Source organism: Salvelinus namaycush, chromosome 42, assembly GCF_016432855.1.
Source record: "Salvelinus namaycush isolate Seneca chromosome 42, SaNama_1.0, whole genome shotgun sequence".
Taxonomy (NCBI): domain Eukaryota; kingdom Metazoa; phylum Chordata; class Actinopteri; order Salmoniformes; family Salmonidae; genus Salvelinus; species Salvelinus namaycush.
In genome coordinates this window covers 301,365-321,167 of record NC_052348.1, presented here as the reverse complement: position 1 = coordinate 321,167, position 19,803 = coordinate 301,365, and the positions used below count along the sequence as shown (strand labels likewise).

At 42.1% G+C, this 19,803-nt stretch overlaps 1 protein-coding gene across 1 annotated transcript in view; it reads right to left on the bottom strand.

Annotated features, from left to right (window-relative positions):
• Nucleotides 1-5,801: 5,801 nt before the first annotated feature.
• LOC120034703 (storkhead-box protein 2-like) overlaps nucleotides 5,802-19,803 on the bottom strand; it is a 73,049-nt gene continuing 59,047 nt past the window's right edge. Inside the window, exons 3-4 of the mRNA XM_038981310.1 lie at nucleotides 16,864-19,276; nucleotides 5,802-6,101 (exon numbers count right to left, since the gene is read on the bottom strand). Coding sequence (XP_038837238.1) covers nucleotides 5,897-6,101; nucleotides 16,864-19,276 — 2,618 coding nt within the window. The 3' untranslated portion in view covers nucleotides 5,802-5,896. The remainder of the gene's footprint in view (nucleotides 6,102-16,863; nucleotides 19,277-19,803) is intronic.

Sequence of the window (19,803 nt, the reverse complement as noted above, 5' to 3'; positions counted from 1 at the left end):
TACACTCAATTAGTATTTGGTAGCATTGCCTTTAAATTGTTTAACTTGGGTCAAACATTTCGGGTAGCTTTCCACAAGCTTCCCACAATAAGTTGGGTGAATTTTGGCATATTCCGTCTGACAGAGCTGGTGTAACTGAGTCAGGTTTGTAGGCCTCCTTGCTTGCACACGCTTTCTCAGTTCTGCCCACAAATTTTCTATAGGTTTGAGGTCAGGGCTTTGTGATGGCCACTCCAATACCTAGACTTTGTTGTCCTTAAGCCATTTTGCCACAACTTTGGAAGTATGCTTGGGGTCATTGTCCATTTGGAAGACCCATTTACGACCAAGCTTTAACTCCTGACTGATGTCTTGAGACATCACATAATTGTCCTCCCTCATCATGCCATCTATTTTCTGAAGTGCACCAGTCCCTCCTGCAGCATAGCACCCCCCCCAACATGATGCTGCCACCCCCGTGCTTCACGGTTGGGATGGTGTTCTCCAGCTTGCAAGCCTCCCCCATTTTCCTCCAAACATAACGATGGTGATTATGGCCAAACAGTTCTATTTTTGTTTCATCAGACTAGAGGACATTTCTCCAAAAGTACGATCTTTGTTCCCATGTGCAGTTGCAAACCGTAGTCTGGCTTTTTTATGGCAGTTTTGGAGCAGTGGCTTCGTCCTTGCTGGGTGGCCTTTCAGGTTATGTCGATATAGGACTGTGGATATAGATACTTTTGTACCTGTTTCCTCCAGCCTCTTCACAAGGTCCTTTGCTGTTGTTCTGGGATTGATTTGTGGGGGTCTAGAATTTTTCTCTGAGGTCTTGGCTGATTTCTTTTGATTTTCCCATGATGTCAAGCAAAGAGGCACTGAGTTTGAAGGTAGGCCTTGAAATACATCCACAGGTACACCTCCAATTGACTCAAATTATGTCAATTAGTCTAACAGAAGCTTCTGTTTTCCAAGCTGTTTAAAGCTGTTTAAAGGCACAGTCAACTTAGTGTATGTAAACTTCTGACCCACTGGAATTGTGATACAGTGAATTATAAGTGAAATAATCTGTCTGTAAACAATTGTTGGAAAAATGACTTGTGTCATGCACAAAGTAGATGTCCTAACCGACTTGCCAAAACTATAGTTTGTTAACAAGAAATTTGTGGAGTGGTTGAAAAACGATTTTTAATGATTCCAACATAAGTGTATGTAAACTTCCGACTTCAACTGTAGGTTGGAGATGTCAGCTTCATCCACCAACCAGCCTGGTCTCAGAGCATTTCATATTATTATGTACGTTAATTTACCAACACTCCTTTTAGAATGATATGTTACGTTTTGCATGGTATGTTTTAATATGTAGATGTCCATCATCTATTCCGTAAGATATATGTTACGAATAACAATTTGTATGATATGTTACGAATTCCAATTTGTTCTGGCTTATGTTAGCTAGGTGGCTAACGCTAACGTTAGATAGGTGGTAAATGTTAGTTAGGCTAGTGGTTAAGTGTAGGGTTAGGAGTTAGGTGAATGAGTTAAGGTTAGGGTTAGGAGCTAGCATGTTAGCTAACCCTTCCTTAGCCATTTAATCAAAGTAGTTCAAAACAAGTAGTAAGTACTTGCAAAGTTGCTAATTAGCTCAAATTGTCCATGACGAGATTCGAACACTCAACCTTTGGGTTGTTAGAATTTGCATTTGTTGAATGCATTTGCATAATACATCCATTCAACCACCCTCCTTTCATTTTTGCCTTAAGTAACCTTCTGTCTTCTGTAACCCTACCAAACATAACAGATTTTATTGATAATTGTCTTCCTCCTGTTGAATCATTGTGGGTGACCCCTCGGAGCTCTATAGGCCTCTCATGTTCTCCCACCCTCTCCAGATCGGTTATATGTACAACACAGAAACAAGGCAGAAAGTTGCAATAGGCCCGTGCAACCCAAGGTTTGATACCAGCATAAACATAAACCCTCTTAAACCTACCAAACGTAACATACTGTATCATACTAATTTGAGTGTCTCGGATTTACCGTTTACTATGTTACGTCTAGTCTATGAGAGCAGGCTGCACCAACACACTTTTCAAGCATTATCCATTCATTCAGACACAAGACCCCACCTGCTCTTTATTGTAATTTGAGCAGCAATATCTGCACCGTTGAAACAGTGGGGAATATGTCTCTAAAATGCATTCAAAACACTGAATGCAAGCACAACTTCAGATCATCAGAGAGTGAATGATCCATACGCGGTAGTGGGAGGCTTATTGAAATGTCTGTCATTTACAAAGTTCGATATTGATGTCGTTATATATGGTCACTCGATACAAGTTCATTACTTTGTACTGAAACATTGGAGATAAACAAATGAACAAACGAACATCATAGTAGAAGTGCCGTAGAGGATGACCCACACTGCAATGTCTGAAAGCCGAATTCCTCTTTGTCCCATCGTAATCATCATCATCACACTACCCAATATGCACATTTAGATACATACTGCCATATCTTCTGCAGTTTTATCATGTTAAGGCAGCATACTTCAATGCAAGGGGGAAAACAACATAAAAATGTAGTCAGTTTTATGATGTTCAGTCTGTACAGTAAAATAAGTGGTTGATGTTATCAATATCATTTCCATATAATGTTTTCATTGGAGGACGTGTTGTGTTCCTATTTTGTCTACTAAAACGTTATAGATTAGTGACAGTGCACAAAAGTCCAGGTCTGCAAATGAGGACGGTAAAGCAGAGGTGCACTAAACTTGTCTATTTATCACTGATGAAGGATTAGGTCACACTTCAGAAGAATGCTTGACCATAATAATGTAGCAGCTACATTATAGCTGGATTAACAAATGGTCCACTAACAATGAAAAAATGACTGTTGTAAGTGGCTTTAGTGTAAGTAAATGCATTTGATTTCCCAACTTACTCACGTAACAAGCCTACCGTGTCCCTCTTACTACCTTCAACTCTACTGTTGAGTAAGTAAAGGTTCATTACAATTCACTTTTTATTGACATATTCATGAATCCTGCGGCACCGTCAGTGAACTATTTGGTAATGTGTCACTAAGGAGTTGTTGTCGGACAAAGTGACCAGCAGTTTCACCTTAATGTTTTAGTTAGATAAGATTGCCATTAGACCTTCAGGGCTAATCATCCTAAATTATGTAGGTAATGTTTAAACATTTTCTGATGATTTTTGCTCCCATCACGACATTTATTTGTAAGCAGTTAGAAACTTTTACAAACAACCCTCATTATCTATAACTTCCTAAATGTTGCGTCCTGAAGACTATCAATAAATGAGTATAGACTAAGGAAGACTCCTGTCAATCAAATAGGTTACCAAAAGGCCAGAAATTGTTCCCGTCCCATTTCTGATAGCAGACATCAGTCTAAAGACACGTCAGAAAAACTAAACTAACTACGGCCACAGCAACTGGCTTGAATAGCAAGCTATTTTTGTATGGTGGCTGTGAACAAAATCTATGATTATATTGATTAATCTATATTATCCATTATTTAATGTTTCCCTTTGTCTCCACTCCGTCTCACTGTTATTAACTTGATAATAATCTAGGATTTCACAGAATCTTTTATCAAGTGTGATCCTGATCATCCATTGGCCTAAAGTTACCAGACATTGATTAGTGATTGACATAGCCTTTGTGATATATGACATTCATGTGCATGTTGATATGTCACTTGTTTTATAATGAACACCACATTTTTGTCATGACAAAAATTAAATATTCTTGCCTTACAATCATCTCAGTGGGCTAAACTGGTTGTACTGAGGTCAAGTTCACATTTTGCAATTTTGTGATGTCATAGTCATATTTTATGATGTCATTAGCTAATGATTGTAAAATTATGTTTTTATCGTTTTTTTTAGCTACCATAAAGACGCCTTTACCTCGTTGTATTCCGGTTATGCAGTCTTTCCCAGGCATCTTGACGTTGTTAAGAAAAAGGTATCTTTAACTGGTTGTAATCAGGTTATATGACATAACTTTAATCACATTTCAACCAACATTTAGCCCACTGGGAAGAGACTGCATAACTTTTTAAAAAAGAGTTTCAAAGTAAAAGTGAATAGAATTGTACAATTGGATGTGTAAATCATTAATTGACCACTATCATGCAAGATTGACAAACTTACTGTGTTTTATGGGCATCATAAATATTGAAATTCCTTCAATAATGCACATTGCAATTCTGCATGTGGGGGGTAATTAACTTAACCCCTAATGTAGCTTTGATACATGGACTTGTTTCAGGACAATTTACAGGAAAGTAAAGTCCTTTCAAACCATTGCCTTCAATTGTCAATCATGCTAAAAAGCAGATCTTCAGCATTACGGATTGAATAGAGCGTTTCATATAGAAATCTTAGCATCTGTACAAGAAAAACAAATTCCCAAAACACGATACTTACAGTATTGTGATACAAACAATATCGTGAATAAAGAGGCAGGACTGCAATAACTCTTCACTATTCTCTTGCAAGGTAGCCATCACTAGTCCACATGCTCAAATATTTTGTGAGATTTTGCAATTTGCAAGACAATTTAGAAGCTGGTCAATTTCATAAAACACTTCATTAAGGAGAAATACCGCAGACATAAGTTGTATAAATGCCTTGATGGCTCTGGCAATGGTAGTGATAAACATGTTTAGGGAAACCAGGCGTTTGTCTGTCCTATACCCCTGGGATATATAGTTACAATTCGCACCTGCTGCAACCATTTCATGGTCTATCTATGCACACTCTGGCAAACATGTTGTGAAAAGGCAAACACATCTGAAACTAACAGAAAAGTCAAGTCCTTTCAAAACCAATTACAACACTCAGAGAGCCACTGATCAGCGAGGCCAACTCCTCACACACCACCAACAAGATCACAGGGTGTGTGTGTGTGTGTGTTCAAAAGAGAATAAATTCTTATGACCTGAGATTATATGTTGGATAAAGATTTTTTATTTTAATTTTATTTATTTAGTCATAAATACCACAGAAAAGGCACATTAGTGCTCCAGGATGGAAACTTAATAATTCAACTAACAATGTAAAACAACCGTTTCCCTTACTAAATTGTCATTATTCATTTGAATGATTTTGTTTCAGTCACTTAAATATAAAAAAAGATTTGAGTATACATTATTGTACTTATGAATAAATTATACTGTATGGATAGAACTACAATAGCCTATTTTGCTTTGCACTACACAAATCAGAACCTCTGACATTTTGCCTTTCCACCTTCTTATCTCTTCATTATTTTTAGTACTGTGCATCAACATCAACATACAAATAAGATAATTCTCCTGATAAATTATTTATAATTCTTGATAGAAAACATTTCATTGGACATGGATTGGAAATAACACGTAAAAGTATAGATTTTCCCAAATGTGACTACATTTCTCTAATACCAACATTGAGGAATCTGGAAATCTGTCCCAAAAACAAAATCAAAGTCGTTATAATCCAAATCAAGATAATTCCTGATTGGCTCTCTTGCAATGGGAGACAAAATGAATCAAGGTCAGGATAGTTTCTTTATTTTGTGGTTGTCATTTTGTTTGTTTTTTGCAGTGAAGTTTTGAAGCTGTGGGAACAGTCTCTGGAAGCCATGCCTGTGTGGTTAACAGTCCCAGTAGTAGTTGGATTTTCTGGGGGTTGGGTGAGGGAGGGTGGACATGTGTGTGTGGATGGGTGAGGAGAAGGTGGGGCACAACGTGACCCAACTTCTGCCTTCTCCACCCCCCCCCCCCCCCCCCCCCTATTACCCCCAATGGTCCCTACCATAACCTTAATAATCCACCTCCTCCATCTCAGGCCTTGATGTCTGTCTGTCTGTCTGTCTGTCTGTCTGTCTGTCTGTCTGTCTGTATGTCAGGTCAGACGCTGGTGATGGACGCCAGGCAGGTTGAAGACTTCTGCAGTTTCTCAGGCTGTGCGGTATGGGGAGGTTCTGGGATGGTGCGAAAGCTGAAAGGCGGACCGATGCTGGTGGTGCCCATGTGGCCCGGACTCAATGCTGGATTCTGTCGTCTATTGCTCTCCATGATGCTCGACGTGTTGGAAGCCAGGCTTTCACGTGTCCTGTCACGACAGTGAGAGGGAGACACATCCGTGGAGTAAAGAGAAGAAGAGGACAGAAAGAGAATTAGAGGATGGGGACAACAGAGACTTGCAATAAGTGGGAAGTAAACTAGACACTGCCACCAACAGCTTTTCATTTTCTAACCAAAGATTTGATTGTGTAGCTCTATGACTTAGTTGAAAGTTACTTTGGGAGGATTTGGGCATGCAATTTAAACAATGCTAACTTGGGGACATTGTGTTTTGGTTTGAATAATATTAGCGGTTGGTGGCAAAGGCTAGTTTAAATAAACCAAAGCATGGATTGCAGTCTCTCCTTGTCCAAAGACTTCTTTCAAGGTAATGTGTACATTTGAAATTTGACTTTCTCAAACCCTATGTGTCAAACAAGGCCCACTGGCCGGATCCAGCCCGTGACACATTTCTATCTGGCCTGGGCAATGATTTGGGTTGTCAATTCATTTTGGCACAGCCAACGTGCTGTGCACCAAAGGCAGTGCATTGCCACACACTTCTCCTCCCTGACCCACACACACCTCCTTCCAGACCCACAGACACACATACACCTATGAGCCAGCCAGTGCGCTGTATCATATTATCACTAAATATTTGCAGAATTCCCAATTGTTCTCCTTAATGGCACTGATTGAATCTTCTACCGGCCCGAAGGTTTAAGCGTGTTGTTATTGCTGTACTACAGAAAGTGTCATATTGGTTGACAAAAAGTTACACACGTCAGTATAAATTAGGACACACGTGAGTATGATGAGTTAACAGTTTATGAAATTACAACCTGATACGAACCCAAATTGTTCTGCTTAAGTGTGTCCCGTTTATAGAGTGCAGCGGAGGGAAAGTGCACAGACACATGCCACATCCTAGGCTACTAAAATGTTTCAGTCTGGCTTTGGTTTTTAAAGCTTGACAATGAATAACCAAAAAACTAAACCTGCAACAAAACACCATACAAAGGGTAAACGTAGGCCTATTACGGCAACATCTGAGCAGTAGCCGAGGCTGGCTACTCAACTACAAGAAATGTCCAGGGCACCATACAGCAGTGGTGTAAAGTACTTAAGTAAAAATACTATAAAGTACTACTTATGTAGTTTTTTGGGGGTATCTGTTCTTTACTATTTATATTTTTGGCTACTTTTACTTCACTACATTCCTAAAGAAAATAATGTACTTTTCCCTTACACCCAAAAGGACTCGTTACATTTTGACAGGAAAATGGTCCAATTCACACACTTGTCAAGAGAACATCCCTGGTCATCCCTACTGCCTCTGATCTGGCGGACTCACTAAACACAAATGCTTCATTTGTAAATTATGTCTGAGTGTTGGAGTGTGCACCTGGCTATCCGTCAATATTTTTTTTTTATTAAACTGTGCCGTCTGGTTTGCTTAATATAAGGAAGTTGAAATGATTTCTACTTTAACATTTTATCAATTCAATGTACTTTTGATACTTAAGTATATTTGAAACCAAATACTTTTAGACATTTATTCAAGTAGTATTTTACTGGGTGACTTTCACTTCTACTTGAGTCATTTTCTATGAAGGTATCTTTACTTTTACTCAAGTATGACAATTGAGTACTTTTTTCACCACTACATTGACAGACACATTGAAGTTTTAAACACCATTTAGATTAACGCTCACATCTGCTTTATGTAAATGATTAAAGCTGAAATCCTTAATGGTGAAACTGCCATGTCCATTTAGGATATTGCAACAACACAGTTTTCCCTCAGACGTCATTGCATGTGAGATAGAACAGCGAATATGTACTACAATTGTTTTTACCATGATGCTCACCTCCATTTGGACGCTCCTCTCCTCCATTTAGTCAACAAATCAAAAAAACTATAAAAAATGTACCTTGGGCGACCAGCGGCACTGTAACATTGCCATCTGCAACTACCACTAAATGTCACTACATACCAGTAGAAGCAAAGGAATAGAAATCAACAAGTGTAAAACATACTTTTTACAATTCTGCTCAACACTGCTGGTTAGCATTAACCTCTAAAGTATTCACACCCCTTGACTTTGTCCACATTTTGTTGTGTTACAAAGTGGGATTAAAATGGATTTAATTATAATTTTTTGTAAAGGATCTATACCAAAATACTCTAATGTCAAAGTGGAAGAAAAATTCTAACATTTGTAAAAGATTAATGCAATATAAAACACTAACATACATGTTAGAATCACCTTTGGCAGCGATTACAGTTGTGAGTCTTTCAAGGTGTCTCTAAGAGCTTTGAATACCTGGATTGTGCAATATTTGCCCATTATTATTTTCAAATTGTCAAATTGATCATTGCAATTCAACAATTTTCAGGTCTTGCCATAGATTCTCAAGCAGATCTAAATCAAAACTGTAACTCAGCCACTCAGGAACATTCACTGGCTTCTTGGTAAGCTACAGTGTAAATTTGGCCTGTGTTTTAGGTTATTGTCCTGCTGAAAGGTGAATTAATCTCCCAGTGTCTGGTGGAAAGCAGACTGAGCCAGGTTTTCCTCTAGGATTTTGCCTGTGCTTAGCGCCAACCCGTTTCTTTTTTTATCCTGAAAAACTCCCCTGTCCTTCATAATTACAAGCATACCCATAAAATGATGCAGCCACCACTATGCTTGAAAATATGGAGAGTGGTACTCAGTAACGTGTTGTAATGGATTTCCCCCAAGCATAACACTTTGTATTCAGGACAAAAATGTAATTGCTTTGCAACATTTTTTGCAATATTACTTCAGTGCCTAATTGCAAACAGCGGATGCATATATTGGAAATGTTTTTGTTTTGTGCAGGCTTTCTTTTTTTCACTGTCAATTACGTTAGTATTGTAGAGTAACTACAATATTGTTGTTCCATCGTCAGTTTCTCCTATCACAGCCATTAAACTCTGTAACTGTTTTAAAGTCACCATTGGCCTCATGATGAAATCCCTGAGCGGTTTCCTTCCTCTCCAGCAACTGAGTTAGGAAGGTCACCTGTACCTTTGTAGTGACTGCATGTATTGATACACCATCCAAAGTGTAATTACTAACTTCACCATGCTCAAAGGGATATTCAAATTCTTATTTTTTTACCCATCTATCAGGTACCCTTCTTTGCAAGGCATTGGAAGACCTCCCTGGTCTTTCTTGTTGAATCTGTGTTTCAGGGACCTTACAGATAATTGTAGATGAGGTAGTCATTCAAAAATCATGTTAACCACTATTAATTAATGCACGTAAGAGTCCATACAACTTATTTTGTGACTTGTTAAGCACATTTTTACTCCTGCATTTATTTAGACTTGCCAGAGCAAAGGGGTTGAATACTTATTGACTCAAGACATTTTAGCTTTTATTTTTAACCAATTTGTAAAGATTTCAAAAAAAACTATTCTACTTGGACATTATGGTGTATTGCTGTGACAAATTTGGGGGGATGTATCTGTGTGCTAGCAGATACCCATAGACTTCCAGTCATTGCGCTAACGCTAGTTAGCATTGGCTCATGAAACGACCTCTAACTTAATTCATTTAGATATTACCTGTTAGATACTGCTGCACTGTCGGATCTAGAAGCATAAGCATTTCGCTACACTCACAATAACATCTGCTAACCATGTGTACGTGACCAATCAAATGTTATTTGAATTTGATTTGATACTGGACATACAAACATAAAAATGGTATCCACGAGTTCATCTGACTCCAGGGAAGTAGATCATTGGCTAAATCTAGAAGTATCACTTTAATACCATTCTAAAGACAGCTGCTCCAAGCAGGTGTGTGTGGTAACATGATGCATGGATAGGATGGCCAAGCCACTGGCATGCTATTACTGTGTATATTGCTTGGAATGGGAAAGTCTGCTCTACTACTGCTAATACCCTTGGAAAGAGGACACATCACAAACATCAAAATAAAACCTTATCCCTTTGGGAGGCAGCATTACGTTTGCTAGAGAATAGCGGTACATTACCTGACTAACTGTAAGTAAGTGAAATGTTTTGCCTCAAAGATAGTTAGCTAGCTAGCTTAAGTTCTTTACGGTTAGTTAGCAACTGCTCCTACACTCTTTCGCTAGATACCGTAACAATGGTGTGTCGGCTTCCAGTTGAGCAATGTAGAAATAAGTTGTACGAGGTCTCTTCTCCAACAACTTCTGTAAATAATCCTCAATTTCGCCTAAATTCATACTTCTTATTCATTCCTTTACACTTGTGTGTATAAGGTAGTTGTTGTGAAATTGTTAGATTACTTGTTAGATATTACTGCACGGTCGGAAGTAGAAGCACAAGCATTTCGCTACACTAGCATTAACATCTGCTAACCATGTGTATGTGACCAATAAAATTGGATTTCATTTGATTTGATTTCTCATGACCTCAAAAGTCATTTTAATTACCCAGTAGTAGAGTGTACCTAAGTTAGCATGCGCAAACCAGTCACATACTTTGGAAAATCAATGGAAAAAACGTCACATTCCACCAAATCAACTTCAGCTACCATCCCACCTTCTTTGAAGGCTTCAATAGCCACTCCGAGCGATACGGCTAACCCAATAACACTGGAGATCCTTGTCAGAGAGCTGGCGAAATCACATGAAAGTTTGGCAGCAGAACTCGCTGAATAACTCCCTGGCGGCTGTACTGGCTCCAATTCAGGCAACCGTGGAAACCATCCGGGGTTCTGTGGCATCTCACACTACCACACTGGCCGAAGTTGAGGCCGGGCCACAGCGACAAACTCACTATGCTGGAAACCAGGCTTGACGGTCTGGCCACCGCCAACAAGTCTATGCAGCTACAAGTGGAAGATTTGATTTCATGTTCAAAACGCCAGAATATCCGCGTGATTGGACTGCCAGAGGATTCTGAGACAGGATCTCCAACCCAGTTCATGGCGGAGCTGATCAAGGAAGTTTTGGGCGATGAGGCTTTTCCCAATGTCCCCTGAAATCGATAGAGCCCACTGCAGCTTTGCACCGAAACCTCGCCCAGGCGGCCGGCCGCATCCCATCATAGTGCGGTTCCATCGATACAAAGAAAAGGAGCTTGTCCTTCGGTGGGCAAGGGAACATGGCGACATCACTTTCCAAGGCCACAAGATCACGTTCTATCAGGATTTCAGTTCTAACCTGGTGAAGAAACTGGCCGCATTCAACGACATCAAGTCCACTCTGTACAAGAAGGGAATCCACTTTGGGGTAATTTATCCCGCCCGTCTTCGTGTCACCTTTAACGGCAAGGTCCATTTTTTCGAAACTCCTGAAGAAGCTGAGTCCTTCTACCGACAGCACATACATTGAATGCCTGAATTGGGATGATTTCTCACCTGCCTGTATTATGTGAGTAACGTTAGTACTAGTGACCGTGTGGACACTAGGCTACATACATTACCGGTCAAAACTTTTAGAACACCTACTCATTCAAGGGTTTTTCTTTATTTGCACTATTATCGACATTGTATAATAATAGTGAAGACATCAAAACAATGAAATAACACATATGGAATCATGCAGTAACAAAAAAAGTGTTAAACAAATCTAAATATATTTTATATTTGAGATTCTTCAAATAGCCACCCTTTGCCTTGACAGCTTTGCACACTCATGGCATTCTCTCAACCAGCTTCACTTGGAATGCTTTTCCTTCACTCTGCGGTCCAAATCATCTTAAACCATCTCAATTGGGTTGAGGTCAGGGGATTGTGGAGGCCAGGTCATCTGATGCAGCACTCATCACTTATCACTCTTGGTCAAATAGCCCTTACACAGCCTAGAGTTGTGTTGGGTCATTGTCCTGTTGAAAAACAAATGATAGTCCCACTAAGCCCAAACCACATGGAATGGCGTATCACTGCAGAATGCTGTAGTTGCCATGCTGGTTGTGTGCCTTGCATTCTAAATAAATCCCTGACAGTGTCATCAGCAAAGCACTCCCACACCATAACACCTCCTCCTCCATGCTTTACGGTGGGAAATACACATGCGGCGATCATCCCTTCACCCACACAGCGTCTCACAAAGACACGGCGGTTGGAACCAAAAATCTCCAATTTGGACTCCAGACCAAAGGACAAAGTTCCACCGGTCTAATGTCCATTGCTCGAGTTTCTTGGCCCAAGCAAGTCTCTTTTCTTATTGCTGTCCTTTAGTAGTGGTTTCTTTGCAGCAATTCGACCATGAAGGCCTGATTCACACAGTCTCCTCTGAACAGTTGATGTTGAGATGTGTCTGTTACTTGAACTCTGAAGCATTTATTTGGGCTGCAATTTCTGACACTGGTAACTCTAATGAACTTATCCTGCAGCAGAGGTAACTCTGGGTCTTCCATTCCTATGGCGGTCCTCAAGAGAGTCAGTTTCATCATAGCGCTTGATGGTTTTTGCGACTGCACTTGAAGAAACGTACATTTAAAAAAAAATACGTATTAACTGACCTTCATGTCTTAAAGTAATGATGGACTGTCGTTTCTCTTTGTTTATTTGAGTTGTTCTTGCCACAGTGGACTTGGTCTTTTACCATTTGCCATGCAAATTAACTGAATCCAAAAAAAACATTTCCACTGCATTTCAGCCCTGCCACAAAAGGACCAGCTGACATCATGTTAAAAGGACCAGCTGATTCTCTCATTAACACAGGTGTGAGTGTTGATGAGGACAAGGCTGGATATCACTCTGTCATGCTGATTGAGTTCGAATAACCAACTGGAAGCTTCAAAAGGAGGGTAGTGCTTGGAATCATTGTTCTTCCTCTGTCAAACATTGGTTACCTGCAAGGAAACACGTGCCGTCATCATTGCTTTGCACAAAAAGGGCTTCACAGGCAAGGATATTGCTGCCAGTAAGATTACAACTAAATCAACCACTTATCGGATCATCAAGAACTTCAAGGAGAGTGGTTCAATTGTTGTGAAGCAGGCTTCAGGGCGCCCAAGAAAGTCCAGCAAGCGTCAGGACCGTCTCCTAAAGTTGATTCAGCTGCGGGATCGGGGCACCACCAGTACAGAGCTTGCTCAGGAATGGCAGCAGGCAGGTGTAAGTGCATCTGCACGCACAGTGAGGCGAAGACTTTTGGAGGATGGCCTGGTGTCAAGAAGGGCAGCAAAGAAGCCACTTCTCTCCAGGAAAAACATCAGGGACAGACTGATATTCTGCAAAAGGTACAGGGATTGGACTGCTGAGGACTAGGGTAAAGTCATTTTCTCTGATGAATCCCCTTTCCGATTGTTTGGGGCATCCGGAAAAAAGCTTGTCCGGAGGAGATAAGGTGAGCGCTACCATCAGTCCTGTGTCATGCCAACAGTAAAGCATCCTGAGACCATTCATGTGTGGGGTTGCTTCTCAGCCAAGGGAGTGGGCTCACTCACAATTTTGCCTAAGAACCCAGCCATGAATAAAGAATGGTACCAACACATCCTCCGAGAGCAACTTCTCCCAACCATCCAGGAACAGTTTGGTGACAAACAATGCCTTTTCCAGCATGATGGAGCACCTTGCCATAAGGCAAAAGTGATAACTAAGTGGCTTGGGGAACAAAACATCGATATTTTGGGTCCATGGCCAGGAAACTCACCAGACCTTAATCTCATTGAGAACTTGTGGTCAATCCTCAAGAGGTTGGTGGACAAACAAACCCCACAAATTCTGACAAACTCCAAGCATTGATTATGCAAGAATGGGCTGCAGTCAGTCAGGATGTGGCCCAGAAGTTAATTGACAGCATGCCAGGGCGGATTGCAGAGGTCTTGAAAAAGAAGGGTCAACACTGCAAATATTGACTCTTTGCATCAACTTCATGTAATTGCCAATAGAAGCCTTTGACACTTATGAAATGTTTGTAATTATACTTCAGTATTCCATAGTAACATCTGACAAAAATATCTAAAGACACTGAAGCAGCAAACTTTGTGGAAATTAGTATTTGTGTCATTCTCAAATCTTTTGGCCACGACTGTACATCTAAGGCCATCTATCGATCTGTTTCTCGTGGAAACAATTCTATGCTAACGCTTGCTGGCTACAGTAGGTATGTTTGAAGCAGCACATAACTCATTTGTGTTGTTGACAATTACATACTATGCTGTCTCACTGCTCTTTAAACTTCCATTTGATCTTGTTCAGTTTCTTAAATCAAAGACAATCACTGTTAAAAGCGCAGCATTTTGATTTCTTCCATTTAATAAGGCTTTGAACTTGCTGCACCGCTAATGGCAATCTATAGCCTACATTGCAGTTTGGCAGCCTTTAGATCATTTTGGATACTAATGTTACTAGCTAGTTAGACACTGATCCTGTCCACCGATATTTGCATTTCTACATTTTTCATTTGGGGTCTGCTTGATGAATACCGTTATTTTAATTGTATTTTTTTATGGACATTCTGAACTACCGTGGCTTACGTTGGCCATAATTGGTGATGTTGGTCACAGACGGTCCTTAATTACATTCACTTTATCTTTGACTCCACTACAACATTGGAGTCTAATAATATCACTCCACTCTTCCAACTGTACTTTTGTTGTTTAATTGTTGCACTAGCTGAAGAGTTTAGACCCACGGTTCGTTTGCTTAAATTGTACATATCCAAAATACTAGTTGTCCGTTTGTATACTTTTATTGAATTGTTTCCTCCTAAGGACATTTAACAATTTAACAATTCAATTTTTCATAGCCTACTGGTTCATTTAAATGTTTCTCATTACCCAGCCCTGTGGCGACACCTAGTGGACTACATGTTATGGCCATTGAAATGCCACAGATCGCACCTTCTTTCCTCGGTCGGTTTGACCTCACTGCAGATGTAGGGTAATCAATGGATGCTGAGTAAGAGAGAATAATGACGAGTTTAGGATTTGTATTTTTTCATTTTTTTCTTCTTTGAAGTGTATTGTACTATCATTTTTATTTTTGTGTATGTTTGGAATGTTCAGGATGGTGAGGGGGCTTATGTTGGCATTATCCAAAGATTCTTGTGCTTTTGCTTTTTTAGAGGATTTGTATATATTTTTTTATGCTGCTCCTCTCTCAATCTCTCTTTTCCTCTTTCTTTTTCATTTGACTTCTCCTCTTATGAAGATGAATGTCTCGTTCAACAACAAGTTGGGATGGTATTTTGGGGCTTCCAATCAGACTGGTGACATGAAACATTTGCGGTTGTGGGGGGAAAAATGAAGCGTGCCAGAGTATTTTCACATCTGAAGAGCCTGAATACTGATATTGCATTTCTTCAAGAAATGACCATACTAGATTGCGTAAAGCATGTGTTGGACAGGTTTTTCATTCTAATTTTTAATGGCAGAGTCAGGGGAACAGCAATAGTGATTCAGAAATGAGTACAGTTTTCACCCTCACAGATCATTTCAGATCCTTATACAATAGTTAGTGGCACACTCTTCCAAACCCCTGTAGTACTTGCGAATGTTTACACCCCTAACTGGGAGGACACTAGATGTATGACATCTCTTTTAGCCTCCCTCCCTAATCTTGACACCCACCGCCTCATCTTCGGCCGGGACCTTAACTGTGTTACTGAACCAAGGCTCGATCGGTTTAATCCCAGAACACTTACTCCTTCCGGGATGGCAAAAGCTCTTTCTACATTCATGACCCAAATGGGTTGTGTTGATCCATGGCGCTTCCTCCAGCCGGTCACAAAAGACTTCTCCTACTTTTCTCATGTTCATCAAGCCTACTCGCGCGTAGACTACTTTTTTTAGATAGAGCCCTTCTGCCCTCAGTTAAAACTACAGAATATTGTGCGATAGTGATTTTTAACAATTCCCCCCACATTCTGGACTTATCTCTTACTCCAAATGCAAAAAAACTGTAGAATTGGAGATTTAACACAGCCCTATTGTCTAACAAAGAATTCTGTGACATTATTTTGACCAACATAGATGTATTCATTCAAACGAATAAAAATGATGACACTTCCCCCTCTCTTCTTTGGGAGACTTTCAAAACTGTATTACGGGGGAAAGATAATTTCTTACAATTCTCATTATATCAAACAAAGAAAACTGAAACGTCAGGAATTGGTGGACTCAATCCTGGCAATAGAGCGCCAACCTTCAACTTCACCATCCCGTGAATTATACGCAGAGAGGCTAAAACTTATTATTTAATCTTAATTTAATCTTCTTTCCACTGATAAAGCAGAGTTTCTGTTGCAATGAACAAGGGGGACGTACTACGAATATGGTGACAAGGCCAGCCGCCTTTTAGCACACCAACTTAAACGCCAGTCAGCATCTCATCTCTCAGGTATATGACTCTTCCCGTAATCTTACAAGTGATCCCTCTAATATTAATTCAACTTTTGTGGCATTTTATTCTAACCTCTACCAATCTGAACCCCCATCAGATAATACGGCTATCGACAACTTTTTAAATAACTTGGATTTCCCATCCATTGATATGGACATGAGTAAAGTTCTGGATAACCCTCTGCATCTAGATGAGATAACAAAGGGTCTAAAGTCAATGCAAAGTGGCAAGGCCCCAGGCCCTGATGGCTTCCCCATACATTTTTATAAAAAATTCTCAAATCAACTCGCCCCATTACTATTAGATATGTTCACCAACTCGATATCACAGGGCTCCACCCGTAGCGGAGTGTACAAAACATACCTCCGAAAATTACAAGTTGTCTCCAGTTGTTTACATTTGACAGATTGTGATGATATCCACTTTCTATGTGTATTCTTTGGTCATAACCCTCTGGTTGCTGTAGTGGACAGACTGGGTTCAGCTTACCTTGGGGAGTTGAATCCACTGTCTACAGTCACGCTGCTGCTGTCCATGCTATCCAGACGTGCCGAGTGCGCTGACTTCTGGCTGCTACTGTTCTCTGTCTCCTTGGGGCTGAGCAGCGTGAGGTTAGTCTCAAATTTGCGCTGCAGGTCACGCTCCTTCTCCCGCTCCAGAAGCCACTGCATGGTTCCGACTCCACCCTCCCCGTGCCCTTTGACCTCTGCCGCCACTAACTCCTCCCGCGAGGCCTCCTCCACCACCACCTCCTCGTCATCGTCCGACACATTGTAGTAGTCAAAGGCGGCCTCGGAGGCTGATGGGAACGCTGGCTCGGAGCCCTGGAGGCCCAGGGCGGAAGCGGGGGAAGCTGCTGAATTCGAAGGCTGCTGGGCCTCTAGATTGTCAAGGACATCGGCTGATTTGATGTGTGGGGTCTTTCGTAGGGTGCCCGACTTGGTGTAGGTGCCCTCCACGTAGCCTGCAGTTAACGCGTTGTGTGGAGGCTTGAACAAAGTGTCCTTGCTGAAGATCTCCTTCCTCTTGTCTGCCCCGCCACCACCGCCTCCCCCTCCAGGGTCTACGTTGTGTTGGTGTTGTATCAAACGTCCATTAGGCATGGGCTCTGGGGTCTGGCTTGGTGTTGGCCGTTTTGAGCCGTTTTGTCCCTTTGCCAAAGAGTCCTCTTTGTATTCCATTGTGAGGGGAGAGGTAAGGTGAGGGGTGTGGCGATCAACCGGAGTGCCCTTCCGGATTCCCTCAGACGAGGTTAACGTGTCGTGGTCTGCTTTTGACAGAGGTGAAGGGGTGGTAAGGATTGTTTCGTTCGACGTATTGCACTGGAAGTAGTCGTCCGCCGAGGGCTTGGGCGAGAGTCCCTTCAGATCACTGTAGGCTGGCAAGCTGTCTCTGCTCTTGTTCCTTTCCAGCGGGCTTCGGATCCTAGACTCGTCCAAGCTCCCCTTCCCTAAGCTCCCCTTCCCCACATCAGGCACACACATTTCAGAGTTGAACTTAGCAGCCGAGAACATGATCCTTGAGTAGTGGGACGACTTCTGGGAGGCCCGCAAAGTCCCATTATCTGTGTAGTAATGACTCCGCTCGTCAGGACTCCGCTCATAGTCCTCTGACATCCCCAAAGAGGGGCACATTCCGCCCAGAGGGCTCAAAGCATTATCCATGGAGCGGGACCTCTCCTTAGCCTGATCGGGCAGCTCGTCGCGCGACTTCCTTCCTTCTTGAGTTTGACTGTGGCTTCGGTGCACTCTCCCGCTGGATGTCCCGCGCGAGGGCTCGGGGAAAGGCATCTCTGTCCTCCTTTTCGCCAACTCCCCGGACACGTCCCACTCCGGGGTGACGGGGAAGTGGGACTCTGTGATGTTGGGGTTACTGTGGACTATGTAAGTCCCGCCGCTTCGTTTGCGCTCCAACGTGTACATGGCCTCACGAGGGGAGCGCACCAGCGAGTGGCTGAAGAAGCGGCTGTAATCCCTGTCCACCATGGCCATGTCCAGGTTGGAACTCTCGGACGGGTCGCCCCGGGAGACGCGAGTCTTGCTGTGTGAACGAGACTTGCCGTGCATCACCCGACGGTGACCACGACTCCTCCGGCTGCGTGCACTGTGCTCTGCCGAGCTGCCTGCTTTTCTCCTCTGGGCACGCTCCTCCTCCAGCCTCTTCATCACGGCCGTGTGGCGTGCCACATTCTCCACCGTCAGGTCTGGGTTGATCCGCCGGATAATCTCCATCTCCACAGTGCGGGGGATGGTGATGGCAGGCGCGTCCTCATCGCGGAGGGGCCATTCCTCGGGGGGGAACTGGGCCGAGAACGTGGCCAGCTGCCTCAGCTTGTCTTTCTTGAAGCTCAGCCTGAACAGCTTCAGCCCAAACTTCTTTGATTGCTTCTCGGCACTGCTGCCACCACCACTGCCCTCCTTTTTTTTGGTCAGCGTGTCGGTCTTATAGGGGAAGGGGGCATTGCTCTTGCTCTTGTCCATCAGAGGATCTTGCAACTGTGACGTCTGAACGGGACCCGGAGGGGGCTCAGGGTAGGAGGGGGGCTCTCCCCGAGGCTCCTTGGGAGATTTCCTCTGGTAAGCGGGGGCTTGAGGAATGGGCGTATCATCGCGGTACGTGTTATAGGAGTCACCGTGGTTCTTCTGGTTGGGCCTCTCCCTCGTGCAGCCCGGGGTGGAGGGCGTGATGGTGCCTGACTGTGGGGAGGTACACTGCTGCTGCTGTTGTTGCTGCCGGTCGTCCAGGTGGTACCACTTGCTGTTGGATCGGATGAGGTTGGGGGTGATAAAGTAGGCCTGGGGAGTGACAATGAAGTAGCCCTCAGGTGTTGGGTAGATTTTCCTCTCTCGCACCAGCATATTTAGGGTGTGTCGCAGAATTTCCGAGCTCGGTGTCGGAACACCTGAGGGAAACACAGATGGGGGAAAGAACAGTTTTACAGTCACATCAGCAGTTCAAAACCAGAGTTCTATGACTTACATTTCAAGAGTGAAGTATTTTTACGTGGGACTTTTTTGTTTGTTGAGACAAAAGTCTCAACTTTAAATCTTATTCATACTTTTTACCATTATTATTTAGGTCGCTACTCCTCTTACACCGTTTAAGCTAGAAATTCTGTTCAAACTTTAAAATGTGTAGATTGGTCAGGAATAGTGTGCTTACCTACAACTTATTGATATATTTTATACTTTTTAAGGTATACATTTTTTTTGTCCTTATTTTTGTTCTCCAACCACTTTCATGGCAATTCCTCATAATTCTAAAGGCCCCATTGTGACATCGTCACTTCCAACATTCCATTCACTGTAAATGCAACTTTTGACACAAATCCTCTACTTTGACCACTTGGGCAATAACCTTGACAAAAAGTTAGAGCATATGAAATCTTCCTCTACTTCTCTGCTTTTGAAATCTGAATGATGAACAAAA